General features: G+C 45.6%; 1 protein-coding gene across 2 annotated transcripts in view; it reads right to left on the bottom strand.

Annotated features, from left to right (window-relative positions):
* The window catches only part of STOX2 (storkhead box 2), a 218036-nt gene that overhangs the window by 23299 nt on the left and 173077 nt on the right, over window positions 1-21660 (bottom strand). For both annotated transcript variants that reach the window (XM_044297421.1, XM_044297429.1), the window contains exon 3: window positions 14774-17036. In XM_044297421.1, coding sequence (XP_044153356.1) covers window positions 14774-17036 — 2263 coding nt within the window. The remainder of the gene's footprint in view (window positions 1-14773; window positions 17037-21660) is intronic.

Below are 21660 nucleotides of genomic sequence, written 5' to 3'. Positions count from 1 at the left end.
GCCTCAAATTTATATCCAGCTAAATCTGTCCTTAGTGCTGTAGCTGGGCGAGTTATTTAGTGTCCGTCAAAGCACATTTTTTGTTCTGGGTTGAAATACAATTCCCAATTTAGCAATTTCATAATTTAGTGGTTTCTGCTATATCAGAGCTATTTGAAATCTATCCATAAAAGGGTATATAATATTCAAGGTGCACATTGGGTCATTCAGAATAACTTCACACACACCCGCTACTGTGTATTTCTAAGTCTAATTCTGTCACTAAACCCTATACCTGTCACCCAGCGCCTAAATACTAGGCCTCAAATTTATATCCTGCTAAATCTCTCGTTAACGCTGTCCTGTTGTGGCTGGGAAAGTTATTTAGTGTCCGTCAAAGCACATTTTTTGTTCTGGGTTGAAATACAATTCCCAATTTAGCAATTTCATAATTTAGTGGTTTCTGCTATATCAGAGCTATTTGAAATCTATCCCTAAAAGGGTATATAATATTCAAGGTGCACATTGGGTCATTCAGAATAACTTCACACACACCCGCTACTGTGCATTTCCAAGTCTAATTCTGTCACTAAATCCATACCGGTCACCCAGCGCCTAAATACTAGGCCTCAAATTTATATCCTGCTAAATCTCTCGTTAACGCTGTCCTGTTGTGGCTGGGAAAGTTATTTAGTGTCCGTCAAAGCACATTTTTTGTTCTGGGTTGAAATACAATTCCCAATTTAGCAATTTCATAATTTAGTGGTTTCTGCTATATCAGAGCTATTTGAAATCTATCCCTAAAAGGGTATATAATATTCAAGGTGCACATTGGGTCATTCAGAATAACTTCACACACACACACGCTTCTGTGCATTTCCAAGTCTAATTCTGTCACTAAATCCATACCGGTCACCCAGCGCCTAAATACTAGGCCTCAAATTTATATCCCGCTGAATTTGAATACAATACATTGGGCCAAATAATATATTTGTTGTTGTGGTGAACCATAACAATGAGAAAAACATCTAGTAAGGGACGCGGACGTGGACATGGTCGTGGTGGTGTTAGTGGACCCTCTGGTGCTGGGAGAGGACGTGGCCGTTCTGCCACATCCACACGTCCTAGTGTACCAACTACCTCAGGTCCCAGTAGCCGCCAGAATTTACAGCGATATATGGTGGGGCCCAATGCCGTTCTAAGGATGGTAAGGCCTGAGCAGGTACAGGCATTAGTCAATTGGGTGGCCGACAGTGGATCCAGCACGTTCACATTATCTCCCACCCAGTCTTCTGCAGAAAGCGCACAGATGGCGCCTGAAAACCAACCCCATCAGTCTGTCACATCACCCCCATGCATACCAGGGAAACTGTCTCAGCCTCAAGTTATGCAGCAGTCTCTTATGCTGTTTGAAGACTCCGCTGGCAGGGTTTCCCAAGGGCATCCACCTAGCCCTTCCCCAGCGGTGAAAGACATAGAATGCACTGACGCACAACCACTTATGTTTCCTGATGATGAGGACATGGGAATACCACCTCAGCATGTCTCTGATGATGACGAAACACAGGTGCCAACTGCTGCGTCTTTCTGCAGTGTGCAGACTGAACAGGAGGTCAGGGATCAAGACTGGGTGGAAGACGATGCAGGGGACGATGAGGTCCTAGACCCCACATGGAATGAAGGTCGTGCCACTGACTTTCACAGTTCGGAGGAAGAGGCAGTGGTGAGACCGAGCCAACAGCGTAGCAAAAGAGGGAGCAGTGGGCAAAAGCAGAACACCCGCCGCCAAGAGACTCCGCCTGCTACTGACCGCCGCCATCTGGGACCGAGCACCCCAAAGGCAGCTTCAAGGAGTTCCCTGGCATGGCACTTCTTCAAACAATGTGCTGACGACAAGACCCGAGTGGTTTGCACGCTGTGCCATCAGAGCCTGAAGCGAGGCATTAACGTTCTGAACCTGAGCACAACCTGCATGACCAGGCACCTGCATGCAAAGCATGAACTGCAGTGGAGTAAACACCTTAAAACCAAGGAAGTCACTCAGGCTCCCCCTGCTACCTCTTCTGCTGCTGCCGCCTCGGCCTATTCTGCTGCTGCCGCCTCGGCCTCTTCCTCCGCCTCTGGAGGAACGTTGGCACCTGCCGCCCAGCAAACAGGGGATGTACCACCAACACCACCACCACCACCTCCGTCACCAAGCGTCTCAACCATGTCACACGCCAGCGTTCAGCTCTCCATCTCACAAACATTTGATAGAAAGCGTAAATTCCCACCTAGCCACCCTCGATCCCTGGCCCTGAATGCCAGCATTTCTAAACTACTGGCCTATGAAATGCTGTCATTTAGGCTGGTGGACACAGACAGCTTCAAACAGCTCATGTCGCTTGCTGTCCCACAGTATGTTGTTCCCAGCCGGCACTACTTCTCCAAGAGAGCCGTGCCTTCCCTGCACAACCAAGTATCCGATAAAATCAAGTGTGCACTGCGCAACGCCATCTGTAGCAAGGTCCACCTAACCACAGATACGTGGACCAGTAAGCACGGCCAGGGACGCTATATCTCCCTAACTGCACACTGGGTAAATGTAGTGGCAGCTGGGCCCCAGGCGGAGAGCTGTTTGGCGCACGTCCTTCCGCCGCCAAGGATCGCAGGGCAACATTCTTTGCCTCCTGTTGCCACCTCCTCCTTCTCGGCTTCCTCCTCCTCTTCTTCCACCTGCTCATCCAGTCAGCCACACACCTTCACCACCAACTTCAGCACAGCCCGGGGTAAACGTCAGCAGGCCATTCTGAAACTCATATGTTTGGGGGACAGGCCCCACACCGCACAGGAGTTGTGGCGGGGTATTGAACAACAGACCGACGAGTGGTTGCTGCCGGTGAGCCTCAAGCCCGGCCTGGTGGTGTGTGATAATGGGCGAAATCTCGTTGCAGCTCTGGGACTAGCCAATTTGACGCACATCCCTTGCTTGGCGCATGTGCTGAATTTGGTGGTGCAGAAGTTCATTCACAACTACCCCGACATGTCAGAGCTGCTGCATAAAGTGCGGGCCGTCTGTTCGCGCTTCCGGCGTTCACATCCTGCTGCTGCTCGCCTGTCTGCGCTACAGCGTAACTTCGGCCTTCCCGCTCACCGCCTCATATGCGACGTGCCCACCAGGTGGAACTCCACCTTGCACATGCTGGACAGACTGTGCGAGCAGCAGCAGGCCATAGTGGAGTTTCAGCTGCAGCACGCACGGGTCAGTCGCACTACAGAACAGCACCACTTCACCACCAATGACTGGGCCTCCATGCGAGACCTGTGTGCCCTGTTGCGCTGTTTCGAGTACTCCACCAACATGGCCAGTGGCGATGACACCGTTATCAGCGTTACAATACCACTTCTATGTCTCCTTGAGAAAACACTTAGGGCGATGATGGAAGAGGAGGTGGCCCAGGAGGAGGAGGAGGAGGAAGAGGGGTCATTTTTAGCACTTTCAGGCCAGTCTCTTCGAAGTGACTCAGAGGGAGGTTTTTGGCAACAGCAGAGGCCAGGTACAAATGTGGCCAGCCAGGGCCCACTACTGGAGGACGAGGAGGACGAGGATGAGGAGGAGGTGGAGGAGGATGAGGATGAAGCATGGTCACAGCGGGGTGGCACCCAACGCAGCTCGGGTCCATCACTGGTGCGTGGCTGGGGGGAAAGGCAGGACGATGACGATACGCCTCCCACAGAGGACAGCTTGTCCTTACCCCTGGGCAGCCTGGCACACATGAGCGACTACATGCTGCAGTGCCTGCGCAACGACAGCAGAGTTGCCCACATTTTAACCTGTGCGGACTACTGGGTTGCCACCCTGCTGGATCCACGCTACAAAGACAATGTGCCCACCTTACTTCCTGCACTGGAGCGTGATAGGAAGATGCGCGAGTACAAGCGCACGTTGGTAGACGCGCTACTGAGAGCATTCCCAAATGTCACAGGGGAACAAGTGGAAGCCCAAGGCCAAGGCAGAGGAGGAGCAAGAGGTCGCCAAGGCAGCTGTGTCACGGCCAGCTCCTCTGAGGGCAGGGTTAGCATGGCAGAGATGTGGAAAACTTTTGTCAACACGCCACAGCTAACTGCACCACCACCTGATACGCAACGTGTTAGCAGGAGGCAACATTTCACTAACATGGTGGAACAGTACGTGTGCACACCCCTCCACGTACTGACTGATGGTTCGGCCCCATTCAACTTCTGGGTCTCTAAATTGTCCACGTGGCCAGAGCTAGCCTTTTATGCCTTGGAGGTGCTGGCCTGCCCGGCAGCCAGCGTTTTGTCTGAACGTGTATTCAGCACGGCAGGGGGCGTCATTACAGACAAACGCAGCCGCCTGTCTACAGCCAATGTGGACAAGCTGACGTTCATAAAAATGAACCAGGCATGGATCCCACAGGACCTGTCCGTCCCTTGTCCAGATTAGACATTAACTACCTCCCCATAACCATATATTATTGGACTCCAGGGCACTTCCTCATTCAATCCTATTTTTATTTTCATTTTACCATTATATTGCGAGGCTACCCAAAGTTGAATGAACCTCTCCTCTGCCTGTGTGCTAGGCCTAAATATATGCCAATGGACTGTTGCAGTGGTGGCTGACATGAAGCCTGATTCTCTGCTATGACATGCAGACTAATTCTCTGCTGACATGAAGCCAGATTGTCTGTTACGGGACCTCTCTCCTCTGCCTGGGTGCTGGGCCTAAATTTATGACAATGGACTGTTGCAGTGGTGGCTGACGTGAAGCCTGATTCTCTGCTATGACATGCAGACTGATTCTCTGCTGACATGAAGCCAGATTGTCTGTTACGGGACCTCTCTGCTCTGCCTGTGTGCTAGGCCTAAATATATGCCAATGGACTGTTGCAGTGGTGGGTGACAGTGAAGCCTCATTCTCTGCTATGACATGCAGACTGATTCTCTGCTGTCATGAAGCCAGATTGTCTGTTACGGGACCTCTCTGCTCTGCCTGTGTGCTAGGCCTAAATATATGCCAATGGACTGTTGCAGTGGTGGGTGACGTGAAGCCTCATTCTCTGCTATGACATGCAGACTGATTCTCTGCTGACATGAAGCCAGATTGTCTGTTACGGGACCTCTCTCCTCTGCCTGTGTGCTAGGCCTAAATATATGCCAATGGACTGTTGCAGTGGTGGCTGACGTGAAGCCTCATTCTCTGCTATGACATGCAGACTAATTCTCTGCTGACATGAAGCCAGATTGTCTGTTACGGGACCTCTCTCCTCTGCCTGGGTGCTGGGCCTAAATTTATGACAATGGACTGTTGCAGTGGTGGCTGACGTGAAGCCTGATTCTCTGCTATGACATGCAGACTGATTCTCTGCTGACATGAAGCCAGATCCTCTGTTACGGGACCTCTCTCCTCTGCCTGTGTGTGTGCTGGGCCTAAATATATGCCAATGGACTGTTGCAGTGGTGGCTGACGTGAAGCCTCATTCTCTGCTATGACATGCAGACTGATTCTCTGCTGACATGAAGCCAGATTCTCTGTTACGGGACCTCTCTCCTCTGCCTGTGTGTGTGCTGGGCCTAAATATATGCCAATGGACTGTTGCAGTGGTGGCTGACGTGAAGCCTCATTCTCTGCTATGACATGCAGACTGATTCTCTGCTGACATGAAGCCAGATTCTCTGTTACGGGACCTCTCTCCTCTGCCTGTGTGTGTGCTGGGCCTAAATATATGCCAATGGACTGTTGCAGTGGTGGCTGACGTGAAGCCTCATTCTCTGCTATGACATGCAGACTAATTCTCTGCTGACATGAAGACAGATTCTCTGTTACGGGACCTCTCTCCTCTGCCTGTGTGTGTGCTGGGCCTAAATATATGCCAATGGACTGTTGCAGTGGTGGCTGACGTGAAGCCTCATTCTCTGCTATGACATGCAGACTGATTCTCTGCTGACATGAAGCCAGATTCTCTGTTACGGGACCTCTCTCCTCTGCCTGTGTGTGTGCTGGGCCTAAATATATGCCAATGGACTGTTGCAGTGGTGGCTGACGTGAAGCCTCATTCTCTGCTATGACATGCAGACTGATTCTCTGCTGACATGAAGCCAGATTCTCTGTTACGGGACCTCTCTCCTCTGCCTGTGTGTGTGCTGGGCCTAAATATATGCCAATGGACTGTTGCAGTGGTGGCTGACGTGAAGCCTCATTCTCTGCTATGACATGCAGACTAATTCTCTGCTGACATGAAGACAGATTCTCTGTTACGGGACCTCCCTCCTCTGCCTGGGTGCTGGGCCTAAATATATGCCAATGGACTGTTGCAGTGGTGGCTGACGTGAAGCCTCATTCTCTGCTATGACATGCAGACTAATTCTCTGCTGACATGAAGACAGATTCTCTGTTACGGGACCTCTCTCCTCTGCCTGGGTGCCGGGGCCTAAATATCTGAGAATGGACTGTTCCAGTGGTGGGTGACGGGAAGCCAGATTCTCTGCTATGGAACCTCTCTCCAATTGATTTTGGTTAATTTTTATTTATTTAATTTTTATTTTAATTCATTTCCCTATCCACATTTGTTTGCAGGGGATTTACCTACATGTTGCTGCCTTTTGCAGCCCTCTAGCTCTTTCCTGGGCTGTTTTACAGCCTTTTTAGTGCCGAAAAGTTCGGGTCCCCATTGACTTCAATGGGGTTCGGGTTCGGGACGAAGTTCGGATCGGGTTCGGATCCCGAACCCGAACATTTCCGGGATGTTCGGCCGAACTTCTCGAACCCGAACATCCAGGTGTTCGCTCAACTCTATTTGTAACGCCTGTTGGGAAAAAAACATTTTACATGTGCTTATTATAGAGTAGCAATTAAATATACTGTATATCTTGTTCAGAATCCATATAACGTACTGCTATAATTACACTGCTTAAGCATCAATCTCTAGGACAACAGAATAGCTAGGGTTTGGTCACATAGGCTCACCTCTGAAGTGAACCTGTGGTATGCACGATGCACATAAACTGTGATCCCCCTAAGTTGTTCGCCTCAGATATGAGAACTCAGAGCTGCAGTGAATTTGGAAAGCCTTCAGATCCTTTCACTTTTTTTTATGTTGTAACCTTGTGCTACATATAAAAAAAAAAAAAAAAAAAAAAGCACAAAAGAAAGTTTTTCCCCGTCAATCTTCACCAAATATCCCATAGTGAGAAAGTAAAAATTGAATTTTATAAATGTTTGCACATTTATGAAAAGGGAAAAACTTAAATTTTGTAAGGACATAAATATTCAGACCCCATGCTATCACACTTAAAATTTAGCTCTGGAGGCCTCCCATTTTATGTTCACCTTTGAGGTGTTTCCACATTTTGACTACTCCAGTCAAGGTGTGGAAACACCTCAAACCTGTGGTAAATTCAACTGATTGGACAAGATTAGGAAAGATACACACCTGTCTATATAAGGTCCTACAGCTGACAATTCATATCAGAGCAAAAACCAAGCCATCAGGAGGAATTAACTGTCTGTAGAGTCCAGAGACAGGATTATGTGGAGGCACAGACCGGAGAAGGGTACAAAATATTTTAGGTGCAAGTTCCCAAGAACACAGTGGCCTCCATAATTGTTAAATGGAAGAAGTTTGGAACAACCAGGACTCTTCCTAGATCTGACCACCCCATCAAACTAAGTAATCAGTGGAAAAGAACCTTGATAAGGGAGGGGACCAAAAACCCAAAGGTCACTCTGGTTGAGCTCCAAAGATCTCATGTGTGGATGGGAGAAACTTCCAGAAAGTCAACCATCACTGCAGCACTCCACCAATCTGGGCTTTATGGCAGAGTGGCCAGAAAGAAGCCTCTCCTCGGTAAACGAGACATGAACATTTTAAAAAAAGCACCTAAAGGATTCCTTGGTCTGATTTATCAGGTTGATTTACCAGGATTGAACTTTTTCTAAATGTCATGTTATGAGGAAACCAGGCACTGCCTATTAACATCCCTACAGTGAAACATGGTGGTGGCAGCATCATGCTGTGGGGGTGTTTTTCAGGATCCGGGACAGGGGTATTGGTCAGAGTTGTGAGAAAGCTAAATTGAGCAAGTTAAAAGAGAAATTCTTAAGGAAAACCTGATCCAGTATGCACTGGGCCTCAGGTTCATCTTCCAACAAGTCAATGACCCTAAGCATATGGCCAATACAACACAGCAGTGCCTCAGGGACAACTCTATGAATGTCCTTGAGTGACCCTGCCAGAGCCCTGACTTGAACCCAATCGAACATCTCTGGAGAGACCTGAAAGTGGCTGTCCACCAACGGTCCCCATTCAACCTGACAGAGCTTGAGAGGATCTGCAGAGAAGAATGGCAGAAAATCCACAAATCATGTAGTATAATTGTCAAAGGTGCTTCAACTAAGTATTGAGTAAATGGTCTGAATATTTATGTCAATGCAATATCTTAATTTTTATTTTCAATAAATTAGCAAAGATTTCTAGAATATGGGATTTTAAGTACAGAATAAAGGGGGAAACTTTTTTATCTTTTTTTGCACAAAGCTGCAACATAACAAAATGTGAAAAAATGTTAAAGGGCCTGAAGACTTTCTGAATGCACGTACATTTTAACATAAGAACCCTTTGTGAAATACCGAATTCATTTTCTTCAAAACTTGCAGTGACTGGAAGCTGAACGTAGGTAGAATGCATCAATTCACTAATGGGCCATTAGAAGTCATCTAAAGACTTTGTGTGAGTTCTTGTACAGGGCAGAGAAGTTGGATGCTCTAAATATGACCAAGTCATCCCAAGGCGTTTCCTAAAGCAGCTGCAGTAGATGAGGGCTCACTTTCAGGAGGCTGGCAGGCTTGGGGGAGCTCTATGAAGAAATCCAGCATATAATATACCAATATCTAAGATGTATAGCTGACAGTGAAGAAATATATCATAGGCTAGGCTGATCGACTGGTCATCTATTAGAAGCATGACCTTGTTTTAATTTTTTAGGCAGAATTGTTGTGAGGTAATACATCATTATGGGTTGTGGATGACTTAAAGGGTTTGTCTTTTCCTGTGTTTTATGACTGTATCATGAAAAGCTGAAAAGCTGTGCAACTTATAGATGTATCTATGTCAGTATTTAGAGTGCTTTAGCTCATATACCCATGTAGGCAGAGCTTTTTAATACTTAGCCTTTAGTGGCACATATACTCATGTGGGCAGATATATTGACACTTAGAAAAGTGGTGGAAAACAAAAGCTGGGTTTGACCTGGTATTATGTCCTGTTGATGAATCTGGCACTTTTTGAGAGACTGACACACCATTTCAACAGGGTGCAAATATTGAAAAGGTTTTCCAGTCTCCTAATACTGATGCCCCATACCCAGAATAGGTCATTCATATCCAATTGGTGAGGGGCTGACACCCCACTCCCCCACTGATTTGCTGTTCCCTGCTGCTTCCTGTGCTGGAACTAACACTCTGTATGGAACAGGAAGCATAGCTCTGTTCAAAGTGTAGTGGTCATGTTGGGTTACTGCAGCAAAGCTCTAACTGAAGTGGATGAAACCTGAGCTGCAGTAACCCAGCATGACCACTACACTATGAATGGAGATATGCTTCCTGTTCCATTCAAAGTGTTAGTCCCAGCACCGGAGGCTGCAGGGAACAGGTGATATGGGGGAAGGGGGGGGGGGAGACCCTCAACGATCGGATATTAATTACCTATCCTGAGGATAGATTATCAGTATCAAGGGCCTGAAAAAATCCTTTAATATACAGTATCTCACAGTAGTCAGTCCACCCCTCACATTTTTGGCAATATTTTATTCTATCTTTTCATGGGACAACACTGAAGATCTGACACTTTGATACAATGTAAAGTAGTCAGTGTACAGCTTGTGTAACAGTGTAAATTTGGTGTACCCTCAAAATAACAACACACAGCCATTAATGTCTAAACCGCTGGCAACAAAAGTGAGTACACTTCTGAGTGAAAATGGCCAAATTCTGCCCACAGTGTCAATATTTTGTGTGGCCACCAGTATTTTCCAGCACTGCCTTAACTCTCTTGGACATGGAGCTTCACAGGTTGCCACTGGAATCCTCTTCCACTCCTCCATGATGACATCAAGGAGTTGGTGGATGTTAGAGACCTTGAGCTCATCCATCTTCCATTTGAGGATGCCCCACAGATGCTTAATAGGGTTTAGGTCTGAAGACATGCTTGGCCAGTCCAGCACTTTTACCCTCAGTTTCTTTAGCACGGCAGTGGTCGTCTTGGAGGTGTGTTTGGGGTCATTATGTTGGAATACTTCCCTGCGGCCAGTTTCTGAAGGGAGGGGATCATGCTCTGCTTCAGTATGTCACAGTACATGTTAGCATAGCCAGCAGTACTCATGCAGCCCCACACCATGACACTCCCACCACTGGTCTTGACTGTAGGCAAGACACAATTGTCTTTGTACTCCTCACCTGGTTGCTGTAACACATGCTTGACACCATCTGAACCAAATAAGTTTATCTTGGTCTCATCAGACCACAGGACATGGTTCCAGTAATCCATGTCCTCAGTTTGCTGAAGACAAGCAGACTATTTGGGGGTTTTCTTGTGCATCATCTTCCTTCTTGGGCGACAGCCTTGCAGACCAATTTGATGCAGTGTGCGGCATATGGTCTGAGCACTGACAGGCTGACCCCCCACCTCTTTAACCTCTGCAGCAATGCTGGCAGCACTCATACATATATTTTGATAAGACAACCTCTGTATATGACGCTGAGCACGTGCACTCAACTTATATGGTCGACCATGGCCTGTTCTGAGTGGAACCTGTCTTGTTAAACCACTGTATGGTCTTGGCCACCAAGCTGCCGCTCAGTTTTCTGGATGTTGGCAATCTTCTTATAGCCTTGGCCATCTTCATGTAGAGCAAAAATTATTTTGTTCAGATCCTCAGAGGGTTCTTTGCAATGAGGTGCCATGTTGAATTTCCAGTGACCAGTATGATAAAAGTGTGAGAGCGAAAACACCAAATGTAACATACCTGCTCCCCATTCACGCCTGAGACCTTGTAACACCAATGAGTCACTTGATACCAGGTAGGAAAAATGGCTAATTAGGCACAATTTGGCCATTTTCACTTAGGGGTGTACTCACTTTTTTGCCAGCGGTTTAGACATTAATGGCTGTGTTGAGTGATTTTGAGGGCACGCCACATTTACACTGTTATACAAGCTGTACACTGACTACTTTACATTGTATCATAGTGTCAGATCTTCAGTGTTGTCCCATGAAAAGTTATAATAAAGTATTTACAAAAATGTGAGGAGTGTACTCACTTTTGTGAGATACTGTATCTCTTCTGTTTCAATTCCTGTCTTGAACTCTTTGCTTACTGTTAATGGATAGAATAATTGATGATTTAGACCAAGTTCACATCAGCATTAGCAATTTCTCTTGTACTGCTCCATTAGAGTAGAACAAAAGAAATAACTTAAGGACTGGATTGGCAGATAACGGTAACAAATGGAGCCAGGCAGACCCTACTGACTATAAGGGGGTCCAATCGGCTTCTATTTTAAATGTCCTTTATGTTCGTGAAAAAAAAGTCTGCTCTCTTTGGTGCATTTTGCACGGTCTCCAACACAGATGTGAACAAGCTCTTACTCTTTATCTAAAGGCTGGTACAATGTATCCGTAGATTTAGGAGTTATCAGCCTGCAATTAGGAGTGACTTGTCGCAGTTTTGGGCTCCAATAGATTTGTGCATTGTAAAAATTAATCAGCTGTGTGCAGGTTTAGGATCTGGGACTGTTTCAGCCTTTGAATGTAAAATTATTTTTGCCGACAGCAAGCAAAGATCTTAAAAATGGTGGTAAGCTGAAACAACATATATTAGAAAGTTGCTTAAAGGGGTTGTCTCATCATAGACAATGGGGGCATATCGCTAGGATATGCCACCATTTTCTTAAATGTGCGGGTCCCACCGTTGGGACCCACACCTATATAGAGAATGGAACCCCGCAAGGTGGTGGCTGGAGGACTCCGGTCCGGCCACCACCAAGCCGGCTCCCCATAGAAGTGAATGGTAGAGTACTGTGCCAACGGCCCCATAGAAAATTAATGGAGGGTGGCTGCGCATGCGCAGTGCGTCCTCCTTCACTTGCGGGGCTCCGTTCTCGATATAGGCACAGATGCCAGTGGTGGGACCCGCACCTATAAGCAATATGCCCCCATTGTCCATGATGAGACAACCCCCGTAATTTTTTATTTGAATACTAAAATAAATAAGACTCTCCTATTATTCATAAGACTGGACAACCCCTTTAAGGTGGCCATAGATATGAAACCATGGTTGGCTGATAAAAAGGGCTGAATTTCCCATTGACATGCTTAGACTTTTAAAAAGGAGAATATTTATTCTAAGGGTGCAGTGGGAACAGAAGTTGCTGCTAAACACCTAAACAAGAAAATCCAACGTATCAAGTCCACTTTCTCCCCATGACAGAAGACCTCCAGTAATGGTTTACCAGACCCGGTAGACATTACATTGGCAAAAGATTCCCGATCTATAGGCATCTTTATTATTATTATTATTTTAATATATGCACTTCAAAACAATGGAATTTAATGGCTCTGATCATATCTGCATTGTGATTTCCATTAAATATGGAACCTGTGATGCAAAGCTGGATCTGTCACATGATATTATTTGTGTCAAAGTGACAGAATCGGTAATGGTGTCTCTGGACAGCGCCTCTAAGCTGAATGCCCCACTCACACACCATTATTTTTCAGCATTTTTTGCGGATTCATTTCAATGGGGGTTGCAAAAAATGCAGACAACACACCCTGTGCTATCCACAGCCCCACAAAAAAGATAGAACATGTCCTATTCTTGTCCATTTTGCAGACAAGAATAGGCATTGTTGCAACTGGTTGCAAACATAAATAAATAGATGCAACAGAGATGTCCTCTGTATTTTTGGCGAGTCGTCAATATCAGATCGACAGGAGTCCACTCCTGGCACCACCCTCAGCTGTATGAAGAGGCCACGGCACTCCACGAGCGCTTATGTCTTTTCCTGGGCCACGTGAGTACAGCTACTATCAAATGGACGGCACTGTGCTTGGTAAGCTTCCAGGAGGTCGTGGCACTCACCAGAGCTCCGGTGAGCACTGTGGCTTCCTCAAACAGCTGACTGGTGGGGGTGACCGGAGCAGGACCCCTGCCGATCTCATATTGATGACCTATGCGGAGGATAGGCCATCAATATGAAAATCTTGGAGAACCCCTTTAAGAGAAATCCTTTATAAAAAGCAGGAATCACTAAAGAGAATGTGTGAGGAACAAAATAACTTGCCTCTGTCACCCGATGCTACATAAACTATATATAATATTGCCAGGTATTTAAATGGGTTTTCTAGGAATAGAATATTGATGACCGATCCTCAGGTCTGACCCCATCACTCCCGCTGATCAACTGTTTGAACAGGCCATGGTGCTCCGGCTACCGCTGTGGTCTCTTCCTATGCCAGTGACTTCACGTGCATTGGTCACATGATCTATGTGCCGCTCAGTCCCACTCAGGTGAATGGACCTGGAATGCAATACGAAGCACAGCCGCTATACAATATACAGTGCTGTGCCTGGTATGCTGTGAAGAGGCCGAAGCGCTCCCATCAATCATGAATTTTTGCTTTGAGTGTCACTGTGAAGTAATCTTAAATTAAAGCCTATACTGGATCTTGACCTTAGGCCTCGTTCACATTTCCGTGTCAGTATTACGTATGTGAAAAAAGCGCCCTTATTTAATCCGTGAATATGTCTGTGAAGGATCCATAGATGGTCCATGTGTCTGTTTTTTACCCACCGTTTGTCATCCGTAATCCACGGACGTTGCTCAGCTGAACATTTATTTCAAGAGCATTTCCTATCTGTCTTCTGTGAAAAACAGACACACCACGGATGCCATCCGTGTTGTGTCCATGATTTTCACGGACCTATAGAATTCAATGGGCATGTTTGGCTGCATCATCGACCAACGTAGTGCATGTCTCTGGGATTTTGTAACTGACCCACGGTCAGTAACAAATACTGATGTGTAATCAGACACATTTAAATCAATGGGTAAAGTGTGCCGTCCTTGGAAAATGTGGACAGCACGCGTCAGTGAAAAACGGAAGTGTGGATGAGGCCTTATCAGCAATAACTTTATCCAGAGCTATCAAACAGAGTTTGTATATAAAAGGTATTTTAAAGAGTAACTCACAAATGAAATAGACATTTCATTTTAATTACGTAAAGCCCACGGCACCCCTCTATTCCTTGTTCTTTTGTTGCAAATAATATAAAAATAGATCTTGACAATAAACACCAAGTGATCGAGATTAGGAATTAAAAGTACTGGAAATGGGGAAAACAGAACAGCTTTGAGAAAATGGTGCAAAAATATAGAAAAGCAAATGAAAACTATGCGTTGGTTACCATGAAAAAGGTCCAATAAGAACATATTATGAGTCCCCTAGGTTTTGCATAAGAAGAGTTCCACATTACAATGATAATTACTGAGTATCTGGCGGTTACTTCAGTTCCACTCATGAGATGCAATTTAAAATAAAATAAAAACATCCCCCAAAACGTACAAGAAATACTATGCAAACCAGAATCCAAATGAAATATACAAATCAGCACATGCGGTTTGAGCACAAAATGGCAGTCGCCTACAATGAATGACAGTCCATGCACTCATTTCATACACATTCCAGATAACTAGAACATGTCAAACACTTGAGATGCTACATCTTCTTACCGTGGGGAGTTAAATCCACTATCTACAGTAATACTGCTACTGTCCATGCTGTCCAAACGAGCAGAGTGAGTGGCTCTCTGGCTGCCACTGCTGTCCGTTTCCTTTGGATTCAGAAGTGTGAGGTTTTTCTCGAACTTCCTTTGTAAATCCCTTTCCTTCTCCCGTTGTAGCAGCCACTGCATTGTCCCCACGTCATCTCTGTTTTTTTCCTCTTCTGTTGGTTTCTGCGTCCCTTCCTCGGACTCGTCATCTTCAGACACATTGTAGTAATCAAAAGAGGCTTCTTGATTTCCTGCTGGCTCTTGAGGCCTGGGTGAGACGGCAAGGTTTGGGGTGACTGAGGTGGTAATAGGTTGCTCAAAGTTCTCAATGCTTGCTGGCAGTGTTTCAGGAGAAGTTTTTTGGTGTGTTTTCAGTAAACTCACACCTGATTTATGAAAACTGTTCACAGATAGGCTATTGTGCAAAGGTTTGAATAAAGTATCCTTACTGAAAATTTCTTTCCTTTTGTCAAGGCTGCTCGTTTCTGCATTATGATGTGGTACCAACCTCCCATTGGCAATCAACTCTGGACTTTGACTAGTTGCAGCAACTGATAGACCACTAACAGTACCTTTTGGTGAATCTTCTTTGTACTCCCCTTGTTCTCTGGCTATATGTTGTTGTGGCTTCTCAGCAGGAGAGAGTCTTTTTAAGCCTTCTGTGAGACTTGGCATGTCAATGTCCTCCTTATTTTTTCCTAAAGGGGATGGAGCAGTGAGAATTGTTTCACTAGATGTATTACACTGAAAATAGTCATCTGCAGTTTTTTTGGAACAAGAATTAAGTTCACTGTATGACGATAAAGTCTCTGGAAGCTTGCCTTGTTCCATCAGGCTACATGATTTAGGGGTATCGGCACCACCACTAGCTAGTTCAGGAACGCACGGATCTTTATAAGATAGAGTCCTTTGATGACTCAAACTACTATGTGATGGCCTTAAAGTGCCGTCATCTATATAAGACTGGCTTGGTGTTTTCTCATCAAGACTACAGCCTTCACCTAGGTCATCTGGTGTCCCTAAAGAAGCACCACTTAGAGGTCCCTTTGAGTTGTCCATTGACCTAGATCTTTCCTTGGCTTTACTAGACCTTTCATTTCTTGACCTCCTATCTTGTGTATGGCTGTGGCTTCGATGGACCTTTGAATGGGAACTGCCCCTTGAGGGTTCAGGAAAAGGCATTTCAGTCCTCCTTTTGGCCAGTTCACCAGACACATCCCATTCTGGTGTAACAGGAAAATGAGATTCTATCATATTTGGATTACTGAGCACGACAAAATTCTCTCCTCCTTTGCGCTCCATTATAAAACAACCTTCCCTTGGTGATCGATTCCGTGGATGATAAAATTCATACTCCCTCTCTCCAGGCAAGTCTAAGTGGGATCCTTCAGAAGGGTCGCCTTTGGAAGCCCTATTCTTGCTATGTGACCGAGATTTCCCGTGAGTTTTTCTATGTGTCCTGCTCCTTCTGCTTCTTCCACTATGATGAGCTGATGAACCAGCTTTGCTTCTCTGAGATTTTTCTTCTTCAAGTTTTTTCATTAGTGCAGTGTGCCTCACAACATTTTCCACTGTTAAATCTGGGTTTATTCGTCTAATGATTTCCATCTCTACTTCCCGGGGTATAGTATTTGGTGTGTCCTCATCTCTAAGAGGCCATTCCTCTGGAGGAAATTGAGCTGAAAAATTAGCCAGCTGTTTTGCTTTGTCCTTTTTAAAACTCAGCCTGAACAATTTTAGACCAAATTTTTTAGATGGCTTTTCCCCATCTTTAGGTTTTGAGAGGGTTTCTGTTTTATATGAATAATTTATGGTACTTTTGCTTTTCTCTGTAGGGGGAATCTGGCACAATGAAGGGGGACAATATGAGTCTTTGCAGTCTTTTGCAGATTTCCTTTGTAAAGTAGATGCATGGATGCTATGCATATCTTCTCTGCAGCAATGACAAGAGTCGCAGTGGTTTTTGGAGAGTGTTCTGTCCCTGACACATCCTGAAGGGGATGGCGTTATAGTTCCTGGTTGTGGAGAGGTACACTGAGACCGGTCAGGTATCCTCTCATCCAAATGGTACCATTTACTGTTAGTTCTTATAAGGGATGGGGTTATGAAATAAGTCTGTGGAGTCACTATAAAGTATCCATCTGGAGTAGGATAGATTTTTCTCTCTCGGACAAGCATATTGAGTGTATGTCGCAGGATCTCAGGGCTTGGGGTTGGTACACCTAAATGAAAATATCAAGAAAAATATATTAGATACAATATACTCAACATTTCTGAAATTGTTCTTTGTATCCACAAAATATTCGACTTAAAGATTAAAGAGGTTTTCCGGGTTTTTAATACTGATAACCTATCGTCAGGATAGGTTATCAATATCAGTTTGGCGGGGGTTTGATACCCAGCAGCCCTGTCAATCAGCAGTGTGAGTTGGCCATGGTGCTCCGTTGAGTGCAGCAGCCTTATTGCAGCTTGCCATAAACAGCGCTGTCCACTGGTGGTGGTATTGTACCTCAGCCCCATTCTCTTAAACGGGACTTAGCTGCATCTAGACCATGCAACCGATGAACTTGATGTCACTGGCCTAGGGAGAGGCTACAGCGCTCATAGGAGCGACATGGTGTCCTCAAACATCTGATTGGCAGGGATTCCAGGAGTTAGACCCCCCATAATCAGATATTGATGACCCATCCTGTGGATAGGACATGAATATAACGCTCTCGGACCGCCCCCTTAATATTATGCGCTATGGATACTATTAATATATTGTAAATTACACAGGAGATTAGTAAAAAAAAAAAGTTAGGTATGTAATGATCATAGACTAAAGGACCCAATATTGTTGATTTTGCTATCAAAATGTTTACATTGGATAGTACTGCAACACTGTAACAGATTCCCAGGCGTCCGCTGGGAATCTGTTACAGTGTTTTCTGGAGTTTCTCCTTCCCGTGCTGGCACGCATTAGATCGAGTGCTGACCATCCCCCTCTTTGATTACATTGGATAATAATCATGGAACTTTGTTTCTAGGGGAGTGTCAATCTAAGACTATGCTCGTGTAATATATAGTACAAGTGGTATCCTACCCACTACTTTCTTTTCTCTATCTTTAGATTCATTTTTCAGCCAGAATGCAGCATAGTCTGTAAGGTACTTAAAATAAAAACCTTTTTTTTTTTTTTGTTTATATCAACACAACTCTTTGTACGCACATAAAAGTTTAATTTATAATTATTACTTCTGTAACCATTTCAGTTTGTGTCTTTTTGAGTGACAATCATGTACTCTAAGAGGAGCAGAGGAACCAGGTGACTATGCTTTGGAGCCCCTATCATGTCCTTATACACATAATAGCAGTGCTATCAGGAATGCAGTAATACTATACCAGGGATCAGCAACCTCCCAGAATGCTCCATTCACGTCTATGGGAGTTGTGAGAACAGCCGAGCATGTTTGCATGCTGGGAGTTGTAGTTGAAGCTTGCAGATGCCTGTACTATACAAGTGGACAACGATAGAATCACACAAGGAAGAATTACTGTACTATATAAATGAACATGTAATTGTATAGTGTGTATACATCCTACAGTAATATTATATGATAGACTAATTATAGTTTTTGTATCAGGTTCGAGGAGCACTGATGTAGCAATAGGGGTCACAGCAGTCAAAGTTGTGACGTGATCCCTAAGTCAGAGGGTCCACAAGCACCCCAACACACCACGGCTCTTGAATGACATAGCCCATTCCTAGAGAGAACTGTGCAACCAGATGGTTACAGCTGTACAGCCCTCTCTATCCCCCTCCTGCACTCATATGTTTGATCAGTGTAGGGAAGAAACTGAAAGTCACACCCAGGGCAATGCTGAAGCCTGGACCACAGTCATGCAGCATTAACCCCTCCACTGCCCACCACGAGGAATATCAACATTACTTTTTCACTGCCCTAGACCACCAGGGATCCAAAAATAACCCCTGCACTATCCAAGACCACCAGGGATCCATAAATCAACCCCTGCACTGCCCTAGACCACCAGTTATACGGACAATAAAACCTTCAGTGCCCTAGACCACAAGGTATACTTACATTAAAGGGGGTTTCTGTATGTGATTATTGGGGGTCTGAGTCTCAGGACCCCCACGATCAGCTTTCTGAGGAGGCCGCAACCTTCTCGCAACTTAGTAAGCACAACGCCTTCCAATGGATAATGGCTGTGCCTGGTATTGCAGCCCAGCCCCATTCAAATGAATAGGACTGAGCTGCTCCTAGGCCACGTGACGTCACTGGCCTAGTGTAAGCTGCGAGAAGATCAATATGAGATTGGTGGGCGTCCATCTCCCAGCACCCCCACTGATCAGCCATTTAAAAGGAGCCACTGCACTTATATTAGAGCTGTATTCCCTTCAAGGCTGCCAGCGGTGAAGGATAGCATTGAAGGGGATGCAGCCCTCACATGAGCACCACGGCTCCTTCAAGCAACTGATCAGCGGGGTTCCCTGGATTTGGACCCCCACCGATCAGATACTGATGACTACCCTGAGGATCGGTTATCAATATAAAACACTCAGAAAACCCCTTTAACTCCTCCTCTGCCCTAGACCACCAGACATACAGACATTAAGACTTTCACTGCCTAAAACCATAGAGTTACAAAAGGCCAAGACTGAACATTGCCAGCGATGCAATTGCAAGTTACATGTGGGTTGTGGCTGGCATAAAGAGAATTTGTGCAAAGAAGAGGCCCAAATTGAACTTCTGCACCAGAGCATGAGTCTTTAGCTACGTTGTCCAGGAGCATAACCCCCTGGTAAACGCACAATCATGTAGCAGCGCTTCTCAGAGTTTCCAGCATGTAAAGTACAGATCCACAAAAATGGGGTATATGGGATTCAAATTGCAGCAAATAAATATTCTTTGTATAATTAGTTATCCAATAAACTTCTATATCAATTCCATGCAGTTTCCAATATCTTTGCTTGCTGTCAGTAATGGATGCACAGTTACAGGACTGGTTACAGTATGTGCATCTGAGCTTTTTTTTTTTTTATGAGCTGAAAACCTTTGTGTCCATCAAATGACAAGGACAGATTGTTATTCACTGGAATTAATTAATGAAGGTTCCTGCTGAAAACTGTAAGTAACTGATGCAGAAAGGATATTGGAAAACTGCATAATTGTATTCACCAAGTAAACTTACAGTGCCCATTAGTGTGGGTTGCTAGATCCTAAAGCAAGCCAAATATTTCACTCCCTAACCCATGAACACTCCCCTTTTTACACAGGCAGAGCTGATCAGGGTCTGCTAAGACCCAGCAGCTCTGCCCTGCCCCAGAGACAGTAGAGGTTCAATGGAGAGTAAGCATAGCCACTTCCTCCATTCACTGCATAGTGCTCATTAAAGGGGTTGTCCAGGTTCAGAGCTGAACCTGGACATACCTCCATTTTCCCCCCGCCAGCCCCCCTGACATGAGCATCGGAGCAGTTCATGCTCCGATGCTCTCCTTTGCCCGCAGGGCAAAGGCATTTTTCTGAGTTCCGGTGACGTACCGGGCTCTCTATGGGGCTGACAGGCAGCCCGGTGACGTCACCGGCACTGATGGGCGGGATTTGGCTCTGCCCTAGCCAGTAAAACGGCTAGGGCAGAGCTAAAGCCCGCCCCTCAGAGCCGGTGACGTCACCGAACACACTGCTGGGCGGAAGTTACCGCCCGGCAGTGTGTTATTGAAAACAAAAGAGCCCGTGCCCTGCGCGATCTAGCGCAGGGCACTGGAGCGCATCGGAGCATGAGATGCTCCGATGCCAGGCTCAGGAGGGCTGCCGGGGTGAAAATAACGGTATGTCCGGGTTCAGCTCTGAACCCGGACAACCCCTTTAAGCACTATTCACTGAGCAATGGAGAAGGTAGAAGTGTTAATTAACCACTTCTGTCTTCTCGGGGACCAGACCTGCTTCTGCTACAGACTGTTGAAGCTTTAATCCCATGACGTACATGTATGGCGCTCTGGATTAAAGCCCAGCACAAAGTACCCTACAGCGCTTGGTCGTTGACATTACTAAGGAGGATTATTAATATGGGGGCCTAAATGGAGTCTGTATAAAAGTTCCATGGGAATTTAAAGGAGTACCACTTAAACCCCCACAGTAATAATCCTCCATTATGAGGCTACTTCCAATTCCTAATTAGCCCCAACCCCACCCCCGACTACACTCACTAATTAAAAAATACCCATGAATAAAAAAACAAAAAACCTGTAGACTGGAGCGTCGTGCATCCTACGAGAGAGCCAAGTGCGTGCGCACCGATGAACCATCTCCGCATGCACATCCGGCGTACTCATAGACAGCAGGTCTGAGCCAGTCTGCATGCAATCTGCGCCATGCACGCATTCCGCCATCACCGTTCAGTGGCTCATTCAGTGGGCGCAATGCACTGCTTGCGACACAGTCAATGGCATTGTCTGTGCCCCTTGCAGTTTGGCACCCATGGCAATCTCCCCTCTGGCTCCCCCATGCCACTCCAATGCCATAGGGCATATGCGCCAGGAGAACTCCCGGTATACATTTCAAACATATCTGTATTCCCCCACTCACCCCAAGTATTCCTTTTTTGCTTCGGCCTAGGTTGTAAACATTAGTATACATTTTTCTTTGTTGTATAGTGCTAATAGTGCAGTAGACTACGCTATTATTCTATGCAGAGAAATCCTGTAAAAATTGTATATATCTAGTGTTGCTTGAACTTGCGATTTGCAAATTCGGCTTTCGGGTTATCTAAGAATTCCGCAATGTATTCCGTTACCACAGACCATAACGGACTTTTATGACCGCATGCACCACAGAAACCTAT

This window comes from Bufo gargarizans, chromosome 1 (genome assembly GCF_014858855.1).
Source record: "Bufo gargarizans isolate SCDJY-AF-19 chromosome 1, ASM1485885v1, whole genome shotgun sequence".
NCBI classification, from domain to species: Eukaryota; Metazoa; Chordata; class Amphibia; order Anura; family Bufonidae; genus Bufo; species Bufo gargarizans.
The sequence above is the reverse complement of the archived record's forward strand: the minus strand, read 5'-3'. Positions and strand labels throughout refer to the sequence as shown.